Here is a 12,916-nt window from a genome sequence, read left to right as displayed (position 1 = left end):
GGCTGGGCCGTAAACACGGGGCGGGGATTCCCCAGGCCGGACCACCCCACCTCGCTCCAAACCCTCCACCTGAGAGCGAGGGGGCCGAGCCCAGGAGCCCAGCCCGGTGGGTAGCGGGTGGGGAGGGACTCCAGGCTGCCCCCATGGCAGAAGATGGGCTGGAGCAGACGCCCATTGGGGTGACGTGGTGCGGCGGGAGCAGGAGCCGGAGTCTGTCCTGGGCCGTGTCCCTGTGACCCGAGAAGGACCCGGGGTCGGCTGGAGCGACTGAGCGTGGGCTGGCAGGGCCGCCCCGTGTGAATAACTCCCCAGCCCGTCTGCACCGTGGCTCTGGCTTTATTGGGGCTGAGCAGCCGGCGACGCAGCGCAGCGATGGGCGGGAGCTGCAGCAGGATCCAGGGGCTGGGCCGTTGTTTGCCAGCCAGGTGCTCGCGGGCGCAGCGTCTGGCGGGTGGGAGGTGGGTGGGTCTCCGCTGTGTCAGTGCTGGTTGTGCTCTGCAGGTTTGGGCTCCAGGGAGAATGTCTGGAGAGGAGGGGACATGATGGGGTGAGCACTGGGGTGAGGGATTGGGGGTTCCTGCCCTGCCCTGCTGCTCCCCAGGGTCGGTTTGTCTCCGGGAGCCGGGGAGAGGGGCCCACCCCTGCATCAGTGCTGCCTGCAGGCCCCGTTGGCAGAGCCAGGCTGGCTGCAGCGTGGCCCTGGGGGTGGCTGACTGGGGCCTGGGGCAGGAACAAGGACACCCCCACCCCTCTGCGCCGTAAGGGCCCACAGGCCTGCCTGCCGCCTGGCCCTTCACTAGGGTCTGTCCCAGCCTGCACTGCTCCCGGCCCCCTCGGTTCTGGGTCGCTGCAGGCGCTGCCAGCCGGGGGCCAGAGCCCGGCGGGTCGTAACCCAGATCCACCCCCAGGACTCAGCTGGGACCAGCAAACTGGCTGCACCCCCGACACCCCACCCCTTTGCCGCCTGCCCTCGCTTCCCCTGGGGCCTGGGCTGGAACCCGGCGCTGAGCGCCCCCAGTACGGGCACTTCGCCCCTTCCGCTACGGCGCATCCAGGCACCATCCGCTGGGCTGTGCCCTGTGCCCGGCGGCTCAGCCCTGGGAGAGCAGGGGGTCAAAGGGTGTCAGTCCCCGGGGCGCGGGCACAGCGCCCTGCTGGGGGCTGGGATGCAGGGGAGAGCCACCCGCCTCCAGCCCAGAGCCCCTCAGGGAACCCCAGGCAGTCCGGTCGGGGGGTGTCTGTACCATGTCCTGAATGACCAGTGCAAGAGTAGAGATTTCGCTGGGTCTGTGGTGCACGACATACGCCTGCTGCACGGCCCTGCACTTCTCCTCGTGTCTGGCCTCCGTCTCCTGCAGGGGCAGAGGCGCCCGGTCACTGGGAGGCCCCAGCTCCCGGGGCGGAGGTGGTGTGGCTGCGGCCGGAGAAGCGTCGGGAGAGCCTGGGCTGAGAGCCCTGCCTGAGCCTTTGTGCCGGCACCTCAGGGGAGCCTCTGTGCAGCTGCAAGGGTGTGTGTGTGTGTGTGCTTGTGTGCCCGGTTGTGTGTGTGTGTGTGTGCCCGTGTGTGCCCAGTTCCATGTGTGTGTGTGTGTGTGTGTGTGTGTGCCCGGTTCCGTGTGTGTGTGCGCGCCCGGCAGCGTCCATGTGCTCCAGAGCCTCTGCAGGTCTGTGTGCGCAGGCGGCAGGAGCCTCTGCAGCTGCATTCATGGGTGTGGCTGTGCTCTTGTGTATGGGTCTACACTTGTGTGTGTCTCTGAGTGGTTGTGCACATGGCTGCACTCGTGTGTGGGGCTCTGGTCACATGCACAGCTGTGTGTGTGTGTGTGTGCGTGTGCATGCGTGTGCGCGTGTGCTGGGAGCGTCTGGGCACGCACGCGTGTGTGTGTGTGACAGGGTGCCGGCCAAGGGGCTCACTCTCCCCGGCTCTGGAGGGCGAGGGACCTGGCTGCCTGCTGGAGCGAGGAGCTGGGGCAGAGCAGTGCTGGGCCAAGGCAGGCGACCGGCTGGCATCATCCTCAGGCTGAGGCCCAGCGACGGGACCCCGCAGGCACCAGGGCGGCGGGAGGCAGCCGGGGAAGGAGACGGCGGCAAGTCCCCATCACTGGCCAAGGCTCAGGGGCCGTTTCAGAGGGAGGAAGCTGGGAGCTGCCTAGGGGCAGGGGGTCAGTGAGCCAAGGGGGTGCTGGGCTTGGGGGCCCTGGGTGAGGAGGAGCCTGGAGTGTGGGGCTGCGCTGTGGGGCAGTGCCCTGAGGAGGGGCGCGGCTGTCTGGCTGAGCGATGGGGACCAGCCCCAAGGGGAGCGGCCGGGGGCACGCGGCAGGGAGAGGGCGCGGAGGTGCAGGGAGCTAATTCTCCGAGTGACCAGCAGGAGGCGCCATCGCGGGGTGTCCCCAACCTGCAAGAGTGTGTGTGAGCTGGGGGGCCACTGCAGAGCTGGACACGTGGGCACGTGCGTGTGTGTGTGTGAGCTCACAGGCTGCTGCCTCCGGGTGGCTGCACACGCACATGTGTGTGAGCTCACGGGCTGCAGCCTCGGGGTGGGCACACGCATCTCTTTAGTTGCATTTCGCACACGTGTGTCTTGGCTTCTGCCAGGCGCCAGGGTCCATCTGCCCATCCTGGGCACCCAGAACCCCCTGCGCTGGGCGTGGGGCTGAACGGCCCAGCCCGACCCCTTCCCCCCAGACGCAGCTCTGGGCCCGATCCCTGCCCGCGGTCGCTGGGGCTGGGGAGCTCTCACCTGCACCACTGGCTGCCTCTCTGGCTGGCAGTACACGTGCCTATCCAGCACTGTGGCCGGGCTGTCGAAGTTGAACTTGACACAGGCCAGGCACCTCAGCTTCCTCTGGGGAGAGAGGCCCGAGTCACAGCCCAGCCGGGCAGGCCAGCCGGGTCAGCGGGGCCCCGGGCAGCGCTCAGGGGCTGCAGAGAACATGCAGCCGCCATCCCCAGCCGGCTCGCCCTGCTGCGCGGTGTGCCCAGTGCCGCCTGCGCGCTCCCTCCCCGCCGGGCACCTTCCCCTCGCACGCCCCAGGCCCTGCACGCACGCTCCAGTCCAGCCCCTCCCGCCGCCGGGGCTGAGCCTCCCCCAAACGTCTCCTCCAGTACCGGGGGGACCAGAGAGTCAGAGCGACGCAGCAACGTGTCCAGGGTCCTCCAGCACCCCAGGCCCAGCCCAGCACCGTCCCCGAGGGTGGCTGCCTCCAGCCCCATGACTTAGGGCTGAGGCGCCCTGCCTGCTCTGCACACACCCAGCCTTGTCCAGTGCCCAGCCCCTCCTGGCCAGTCGCCCCCTCAGTCCCTCCCTTGCTTCCTCCTGGGGCCTGGCTGAGCAGGGGGCTGCCCTCGCTCACCCCCTTCCCAGAGCAGGGTGCAGCTGGGGAGAGCTGCAGGGGGTAGCTGTGAGGTGGCTGTGCCCTCGCTCACTGGTCTGCGTTTGAACGGGCAGTCCGGTCTGCTCCCCGGCCGGTTCGAGCACTGTGTCTGCGAGATGCTGAGCTGCAGGCGCACAAAGGTCCCCGTGTGCTGCTTCTGGAACAAACACAAAGCAGGTTCAGCAAAGCACCATCGGCAGCTCCGGCCAGAGTTCGATGCTCTCGGCTGAGGCCGGGGGAGGCTCTATGGGACGCTGCCGGGCCGGAGGAAATGCCCTGCGTGGTAAGGGACGGCTGTGCATCGCTGGCTGGGACTAGCCAGTGCCTAGGAGACAGCCCGGCTCACAGCCCGGACCTGTGCACGGCTCAGGGCTGGACGCTGGCCTGCACCAACCGCCCCCTCTGGGCTAGAGCCCCCCTGTCTGCCGTGGCACAATGCTGTGAGGGGCAGGGTCACCCCAGGGCCTGTCCCCACCGCAGCACAATGCTGAAGGGGTGGTTGAGACTCACTCTGCCTCATGCCAGGTGTCGCCCACCCGGCACCTGCAGGGCCCGGAGCAGCCCAGGGGCAGGTGGGAGAAGAGATGGTTAAACTCTCCCCCGAGGTGCTGGCGCTGGGGGAGGAGGCCTGTGGAGGAGGGTGATGCAGAGTGATGGAGAACATAAGAACATAAGAATGGCCATACTGGGTCAGACCAAAGGTCCATCCAGCCCAGCATCCCATCTGCCGACGGTGGCCAATGCCAGGTGCCCCAGAGAAGGAGAACAGAAGACAACGATCAAGTGATTTATCTCCTGCCATCCATCTCCTGCCCTTGTTCTGAAGGCTGGGGCACCATACTTTATCCCTGGCTAATAGCCATTTATGGACCTAACCTGCAAAAATTTATCAAGCTCTTTTTTAAACCCTAATAGAGTCCTGGCCTTCACAGCCTCCTCCGGCAAGGAGTTCCACAGGTTGACTGTGCGCTGTGTGAAGAAAAATTTCCTTTTATTAGTTTTGAAGCTACTACCCATCAATTTCATTTGGTGTCCCCTAGTTCTTGTATTATGGGAAAAGGTAAATAATTTTTCTATATTCACTTTCTCCACACCATTCATGATTTTATATACCTCTATCATATCGCCCCTCAATCGCCTCTTTTCCAAACTGAAAAGTCCCAGTCTCTCTAGCCTCTCCCCATATGGGACCCGTTCCAAGCCCCTAATCATCTTAGTCACCCTTTTCTGAACCTTTTCTAATGCCAATATATCTTTTTTGAGGTGAGGAGACCACATCTGCATGCAGTACTCAAGATGTGGGCGTACCATAGTTTTATACAGGGGAAGTATGATATCTTTTGTCTTATTATCGATCCCTTTTTTAATAATTCCTAACATCCTATTTGCTTTACTAACTGCCGCTGCACACTGCGTGGATGTCTTCAGAGAACTATCCACTATAACTCCAAGATCCCTTTCCTGATCTGTCATAGCTAAATTTGACCCCATCATGTAGTACGTGTAATTTGGGTTATTTTTTCCAACATGCATTACCTTACACTTACCCACATTAAATTTCATTTGCCATTTTGCTGCCCAATCACTCAGTTTGCTGAGATCTTTTTGTAGTTCTTCACAATCCCTTTTGGTTTTGACTGTCCTGAACAACTTGGTGTCATCTGCAAACTTTGCCACCTCACTGCTTACCTCATTTTCTAGATCATTGATGAACAAGTTGAACAGGATCGGTCCCAGGACTGACCCCTGGGGAACACCACTAGTTACCCTCCTCCATTGTGAAAATTTACCATTTATTCCAACCCTTTGTTTTCTGTCTTTTAACCAATTCCCAATCCATGAAAGGATCTTTCCTCCTATCCCATGACCGCCTAATGTTGTTCTTCCCAACACAGGAATATTAAAAGTTATTATATTGTGGTCACTATTTCCAAGCGGTCCAGTAACAGTTACCTCTTGGACCAGATCCTGCGTTCCAGTCAAGACTAGATCGAGAATTGACTCTCCCCTTGTGGGTTCCTGTATTAGCTGCTCCAAGAAGCAGTCATTTAAGGCGTCAAGAAATTTAATCTCTGAATCCCGTCCTGAGGTGACATGCACCCAATCAATATGGGGATAATTGAAATCTCCTATTATTACTGTGTTTTTTATTTTGATAGCCTCTCTAATCTCCCTTAACATTTCAGCATCACTATCACTGTCCTGGTTAGGTGGTCGGTAATATATTCCTAATGCCATATTCATATTAGAGGAATGAATTGTTATCCATAATGATTCTATGGAACATTTTGATTCCTTTAGGATTTTTGCTTCATTTGATTCTATATTATCCTTCACATATAGTACCACTCCGCCACCCGCACGACCTGTTCTGTCTTTCCGATATAATTTATATCCCGGTATGATAGTGTCCCACTGATTGTCCTCATTCCACCATGTTTCTGAGATGCCTATTATGTCAACTTCCTCCTTTGATATGAGGTACTCCAGTTCACCCATCTTATTAGACAGACTCCTAGCATTTGTGTAAAAGCACGTTAAAAAACTACCACTATTTATATGTCCACCTTTCACAGACGCGTTGGATTTTTTTATATGCGATTGTTTCACATCTGATCTTGCCCATATATTATTTCCCACGTTCCCTATCTGACTAACTTCTAGGGAATCCCTATCTATGGAGCCTCGTGTAAGAGAAGTCTCCGTCCGATCCAGGTGCTCCCCTGCACCAATCGGCTTTCCCCCACCTCTTAGTTTAAAAACTGCTCTACGACCTTTTTAATGTTTAATGCCAGCAGTCTGGACCCACCTTGATTTAGGTGGAGCCCATCATTCCTGTATAGGCTCCCCCTACCCCAAAAGTGTCCCCAGTTCCTAATAAAGCTAAACCCCTCTTCCCTACACCATCGTCTCATCCACGCATTGAGACTCTGAAGTTCTGCCTGTCTATCTGGCCCTGCGCGTGGAACTGGAAGCATTTCAGAGAATGCCACCAAAGATGTTCTGGATTTCAGTCTCTTTCCTAGTAACCTAAATTTGGCCTCCAGAACATCTCTTCTACCCTTCCCTATGTCATTGGTACCAACATGTACCACGACCACCGGCTCCTCCCCAGCACTGCCCATAAGTCTGTCTAGATGCCTTGAGAGATCCGCAACCTTCGCACCAGGCAGGCAAGTCGCCATACGGTTCTCCCGGTCATCACAAATCCAACTATCTATATTTCTAATCATCGAATCCCCCACTACTAAAACCTGCTTCTTCCTAACAGCTGGTGCTCCCTCCCCTGGAGAAGTATCGTCAGCACGAGAGGATACAACATCACCCTCTGGAAAGAGGGTCCCAACTATGGGATGGTTTCCCTCTGCTCCCATTGACTGCTCTCCTTCCCTGAGCCTTTCATCCTCCATAACAGCATCAGGACTGTCAGATTGGAGGTGGGACAGCCCTACTATGTCCCGGAAAGTCTCATCAACAAACACCTCTGCCTTCCTTAGCTCCTCCAGTTCAGCCACCCTGGCCTCCAAAGCACGCACTCGGTCTCTGAGGGCCAGGAGCTCCTTGCATCGAGCGCACACATACGCCACCCGCCCACAGGGTAGGTAGTCATACATGCTGCACTCGACACAATAAACAGGATAGCCCCCACTCTGCTGCTGGGCTTCTGCCTCCATTTCCTACTCTAGTTATATATGAGGGTTAATTAAATGTTGCAGATAGAGGTTGTTACAAAGGATTTAAGTTTAAGGGCAATAGAAGTCACTGGCTCCCTCCAAGCTCCCTCTCAAAACTCCCTCCTGTTCGCGAGCACCCGGTCACAAAGCTCCCTGGTCGCTTACTAGCGGGGTTTAAGTGCTCGGCCTCCCTGATAGCTCCTTCCTCTGCCAACAGCTCAGCCAATCAGCACACGGAGTTTCAATTCAAACCTAATCAAGACTCACAGCTTCCAACTGCCTGCCTGAGCACACGGCCTTTCAAACAAACACTCAGCTCAGCACTCCAAACTCCAAACAAACAAACACACACAAGCCCAAAACCCCCAAACACAAGCAGCCACTTGCCCCAAGGTGCTTTAGTTTGCTCCTTCCTTCTCCTCCTCAGGAGAGCCTCTCAAAACTCCCTCCTGTTAGCACGCACCCTGTTCGCGAGCACCCGGTCGCAAAACTCCCTGGTCGCTTACTGAGAGGAACAGGGTAAGTGCATGTTGGATTGATACAGTTGCTGTTTGGTTGGGGTCCCATCTCGGATGGGCAAAAGGACAAAAGGACAACCTGGCCTCCATCCTGGTTCCGCTTCTTCAACAGGACTGGGTATGGGGGAGCGTCCGTCGGTCTGACAGCGCTCTGTGTCTCCAGATGCTGTGCAACCAGGTCATCCCCATGGGGCACAGAGACCTCCCACAGAGCACCAGCCTGGCTCGAGCTAGAGCTGGAGGGAGTAACACCTCGAAGGGACCCTTTAACTCACCCGCACTCACAAACCAGCATGTCCGCACAGCACACGCAAGACAGCGAGTCCACAAGAGAAGACAGGAGACCGAGGGACGTCCCCTTACCAGTTCCAGAGGTTCTTGGAATCCTGTTCCTGGTGTTCCTGCCTCCTGCCCTGCCAGCCCAGCGTGTCCAGGACACGACATGCTTTTCCCTGCTCTCTCGGTTCCTATTGTCAGGGTCTGGGCTGCGGGGTTCACCCCCTACAATAACCTCTGTGCTAACATCCGAGCTGTTGTTGTGTTACAGGGAGTCCTAGGTCCTTCTTTGTTTTATACACTAAAGACCTGGTTGTTTTCATCTGACTTGCTGTGTCCTAACTGCACTGAACACGGCCGATCGATGCGGAGGGGAAGGATACTGCAGACAGCCCATCTTGTGACCAGTACAATCACAGAGCTCACTACCGCGTGCTCACATGGGGCAGGGCGCAAAATATCCCCTGGTGCTCCTTGGCCTGAAATCCCACAGAGGTGACCCCTGGGTGCAGACATGGCCAATTCCCCAAACACACCTTGGGGTGTCTCCTCTCCTGGCTGCGTGACCCTGGCTACCATGGGGCTGCTGCTCCAAGACTCCAACCCCATTCGCACCCCTGAAGCCAACGGGCTCAGTGGGTCTCAGCTCCAGTTCCAGAGCAAAGCTTCCTGAGACACTACTGAATTGTAAGATGCCGTCTGTGCTGATTCTCGTGGTACCAGAGGCCCCCAAACCACTGACAAGGGAGAGCGAAGTCCACTCGACAGCCTCAGCAAGAGCCAGCTGCCTTTCCAGTCACGTAATGGAGGTCCCTAAGGACACGGGTTCGTTCCCACCTGCGGATGAGCCGCATCTGTCAGCTTTACAAATGCAACTGCTGTTCTACTTGTGCATCTGTCTTGTGCAGAGCAGGCCAAGGGAGGTGTCTACCAAGAGCAGATAGTTCTCAGGTTCTGTCGATGCTCTTCAATGGTCTGTGTCATTCTTGTCCTGGAGGTTCTGCGTATTGGCTCTGTACTCGTACTTCACAGTCTCAGAGGAGGAGCCGCGTTAGTTTGTAGCTCCGCAAAAATCAAGCAGTTCTGTTCGGCCTTAAAGACTGACAAAGTTATTTATTAGGTGCTGAGCTTCTGTTGGTGAGATCCACTTTGCTTAGCCATGAAAGCTCATAACCTAATACATAAATCTGATAGTCTTTAAGGTGCTACAGGACCACTTGTGGGGTGGGGTTTTTTGTTGGTTTTGGTTTGTTGTGTGTGTGGTTTTTTTTAACTACACGTCCTACTCTGTGGCTCGTCACCTTGTCATGGTGAGCGCGAGAGGAATCATGGGAATGTCGAGGGGCTGGCTCCAGATGAAGTACAATCCTAAAAGCCCTGAATGGCGGAAGAGGCGGAGGACAGCGAGGGCAATGCTGCAATGGCTGTGAAGGCGGATGAAGGCTGCAGGGGACAGGAGTGCAGATGAGGAGAGGAGGAGAAGAAGAAAGGAGCAGCAAAAACTGCCCCTCGCTCCTGCAAGAGCTACTAACCCGTGTCCCTTCTGGGCTAAGACCCACGGCTCTAGAATTGGGCGAGTCAGCCATCAACGGCCTCCCAAACAGGAGAGTGAGCTGAAGACGTCCCACTTGTTACCAAGTTACTGCCGAGAGATTTTGAACGTTTGTTCTGGGAGATCCCAGCAGGACACTTGGCACCTATTATACAAGCTTCACTCGTTCAATGAGTCAGGACTTGGCTGATTGTGGACCTTGGGTGGTGCCAAACATTCCCACCGACATTCCAGTTCTCCTGTGCCACCACAACACTGCTGTTCGGCTTTCATAACCTCTCGTCCCCGTAATCTCACCAAATCCTTATAGGCACCTGCAGTCCCAAAGGCCCAGCCACACCCTCGGGTCAATTTGTACCTCGGTTTTACCCAGAGCAGCCCAGTGTGTCAGTCTCTCAGCATCTAAAATCTAAAGGTTTATTATTAAGGAGAAGAAAGAGAGAAAAGGCTGAGAGGAAAATCGTTAAACCAATCAAATGCCACACACCACCTGCAAAGTTCCTGGTGCCGGCTTCCAGCCGAGGCGGAGCGGTCTGTATTAGCAGTTTCTGGAATACCTCCTGCGCTAGGGTGGCTCGTCCGTCCGTCCAGACCCAAGTTCCTCGTGCAGATGCTTGAGAAGCGATAAAGGGGGAGGAACCCCAGGACCTTCTTTATAACTTTGCCCCTGTTCTGGCTCGAGGAAATCATGTCCAGGATGGGGCCTGTCACATGGGAAGGTCACCTGAACGTGTCCTATTCAGGCAATAAGCCACCCACTGTCTGCTGCTCTGAAAGGACCCAGCATAGTTCTTCCCGTGTGGATTGGCACCGACTAAAGCCCTGAGTCAAGTGCCGCTTCACTTGACTTGGGACCTTTCGGAACGGGTGGCCAGGACTCCTCTTGAGGTGTCTCAGATGCACACATGGGAAGTGCAAGTCCGGAGCCAATACTCAGAACTTCACATGCAGACACCACACACGCCTATGAGCCGTAAAAACAGAACCAGCAACTCACCAGCGTTTGATAGAGAGCCCACGTGGCCCACTCTGCACACGGTTCGGGGCCACCAATGCTCTGTGCTGGTGATGTTTTGCATGTTCACCTCACAATTCAACAACATCTCAGCCGGGCAGAGTTAATGTGTAGCTAAGCTCTGCAGGCCAGTGCCCGTCACCTCTGACACGGCTGGCCTGGTGCCCCAGCCCCCCAGCCCCCACGGCCTGAGCAGGACCCTGTTAGCCGGAACCACCTCTGCGGGCTGATGTCCAGCGCCTGTTGCTGAGCTGCCTGTGGGGCCAGGTGCAGGCTCCCGCCGGAGGCAGCACTCTGTCCTGCTGTCCCCAGCTCTCACAGCTGTCCTGGCCGTGCTGTGCCCTGGCCCCCAGTCCTGTCCCCAGCCGCCAGTGCCCAGCCCGGCCATGCAGGATGCATGGGGCACGGGGAATGCTGAGCCAGGGGGAGTCTGCACCAAGCTGTGCAGAGCTCCAGCTCCTCCCCAGACTCCTGTCCTTGCCCCTTCCATCCTGCCCCCTGGCACTCCCCTCCCTCCTACCAGGCCCCCTCCCGCCAGCTCCCATTCCCTGACACCAGCTGCTCCCTGCAGATCCCCTCTGTCCCCACCCAGGGCCGTGTACCCCCTGCACCGCACTGCAGACCCACCCAGAGGGGCTGTCAGCAATCAGTCACGTCTCCCATTAGCCCCGAGCATCCCAAAGCCCCAGACAGGCTGGGTACAGGGGATCGGCTGCCCCGGTCACTGCAGAGCAGCCAGCTCTGGGGAGGAGCTTAGCGCACAGCAACGCGTCGCTGGCTCTCGCGCACTCACTGTTTCAGTGACTTCATCCACCGCCTGCTCCTTGTACATCCATTTCACGTGGCTCTGCCGGTGAAATTCCTCCAGCGTCAGGTCCACGGCCCTCTGCTGCAGCGGGGATCTGCTGGCCGCGGCCAGGGCCAGCAAGCCCAAACCCAGGGTCAGCAGCGCCTTCATCTGTGCGGGTGGCGAATGGAGCCGAGGGAGCCTCTGCCCCTCTAAGCCACCCTACACCGCCCCTCTGTTGATCTTAGTCTGCTATTAACTAACTCCCCAGGGCTGCCCTGCTCCTCCCTCGGCACCCTGCCCGCTGCAGTCAGCGCCATCGATTCGCTGTGAGAGGGGAGCGAGAGGGGCAGGAACGTTGGCACAGCACGGCCGGGGGGTGGGCAGGAGGGAGGCCCAGCAAGGGGCATGTGATGCCGAGTGCCAGGTGGCCGGCAGGCTCTTTCCCTGGGCCGGTCACCACCTCTACCCACCCGGCCGTGTGTGCTCTGAGCCCTCCGGACGGGCTTGAATGAGCCCTGCGACGTTGGCTGATTGAGGTATGACCAGAGGCTGGACTCCAGCCGTCAGGAACATCATCCCACGGATGCCGCGGCACCTCTGGTGTCTGAGCTCTGCGACTTTGTCCTCACCCACAAGCGTTTCCCATTTGGGCACAGTTTATACCTGCAAATCCGTGGCCCTGCCATGGGCACCTGCCTGGCCCCACTACACGCCAACGTTCTCACGGCTGACCTAGAACGGCGTTTCCTCAGCTCCCGTGCCCTAGACCCAGCGCCTCAGCTGCCTGCGCATGGACCCCCCTCTGAGCAGGCCCAGGTGGGTTTGATCTGGGGCCGGGGATGCTCCCTGGAGGCAGAGGAAGAGACCCCCAGCGGTGCAGCTTCTGTCCTCCCATGCAGGAGAAGGTGCTGCCGCCTGGCACGGGAACCCAGGCCTGGCTCCCTGTCGCAGCCCTTTGCCGTTCAGTGGCATCGTCCATCCAAGGGCACCTCGGGAATGGGCGCAGCTTCCCAGCCCCTGCGTGTGGGCTGTGGCAGGGTCATGGCTTAGTCACAATCCCTAAGTGCAGCCCAGAGGGAGGCAGGGCCTGGCCCAGGCTGGCCCGGTGAGTCAATGGCAGAGAACGGGACAGAACGCCCAGCCATGAGCCATCCCTCCCTCTTCCAATGGGGACACCCCAGAGAGGTGCCCAGCGGCCGCAGGGGTTCTGGCTTGGTGGGCGCAGCCCATAGCAGCTCAATAGGCTTGGCAGGACGTCGCCGCCCTCGCCCTGCAAGGAGCTCACAAAAGCAGTGATGGGAAGGCCTGGTCAGGTCCCTCTGAGCCCATCTCCTGGGGAAAAGGCCAGGGTGGTTCCCACCAGCTGAGGAACTGAGCTCTGCTCCTCCCTGGCGCTGGGTCCCACAGCTCCACCCCAGTTCACTTTTCCCTTCTGGTGCTCAGGAACTGGGGGCCACGTTTTATCTGCCCCCTGACGTGTTCCACCTACAAAGACCCAAACACGTGGCAGAGCCGAATGTTCCCCGTGTCCCTGGCAGGCAGGGGACTCGTGGGCCGAGGTCACTGCCTGGGATGTCACGTGTCCGATGACCTCGTGTGTCGCCCTCCCCGGGCTGGGACGCTGAAGGTCGGGCTTGTTTGCAGGTGCAGTGTTTCTCGGAATGGTTCAAACTACTGAATTCCCAGCAGGGGCTGAGCATGTGGGGAGCCTGAGGAG

The 12,916-nt window shown here is 58.1% G+C and overlaps 1 protein-coding gene across 1 annotated transcript; it reads right to left on the bottom strand.

Moving 5' to 3' along the window:
* Positions 1 to 324: 324 nt before the first annotated feature.
* LOC142008221 (retinoic acid receptor responder protein 2-like) lies at positions 325 to 11,438 on the bottom strand. Its single transcript, XM_074985365.1, has 5 exons — positions 11,203 to 11,438; positions 3,427 to 3,531; positions 2,741 to 2,845; positions 1,245 to 1,352; positions 325 to 523 (listed from the first exon to the last, which is right to left on the bottom strand). Exons 1-5 carry the CDS (start codon positions 11,365 to 11,367, stop codon positions 479 to 481), a joined length of 528 nt encoding a protein of 175 aa, XP_074841466.1. The 5' UTR covers positions 11,368 to 11,438; the 3' UTR covers positions 325 to 478.
* Between the last annotated feature and the right edge of the window lie 1,478 nt (positions 11,439 to 12,916).

This window comes from Carettochelys insculpta, chromosome 2 (assembly GCF_033958435.1).
Source record: "Carettochelys insculpta isolate YL-2023 chromosome 2, ASM3395843v1, whole genome shotgun sequence".
In the NCBI taxonomy this organism is placed as follows: domain Eukaryota; kingdom Metazoa; phylum Chordata; order Testudines; family Carettochelyidae; genus Carettochelys; species Carettochelys insculpta.
The sequence above is the reverse complement of the archived record's forward strand: the minus strand, read 5'-3'. Positions and strand labels throughout refer to the sequence as shown.

Excerpts from the sequence above, each read along its gene's own strand:
- LOC142008221 (XM_074985365.1), bottom strand. The coding sequence starts at position 11,367 with ATGAAGGCGCTGCTGACCCTGGGTTTGGGCTTGCTGGCCCTGGCCGCG. Across the intron at positions 2,846-3,426 it reads GCCCGTTCAAACGCAGACCA|AGGAAGCTGAGGTGCCTGGC; the intron begins GTGAGCGAGGGC and ends CTCTCTCCCCAG. Across the intron at positions 1,353-2,740 it reads AGAGGCAGCCAGTGGTGCAG|GAGACGGAGGCCAGACACGA; the intron begins GTGAGAGCTCCC and ends CTGCCCCTGCAG.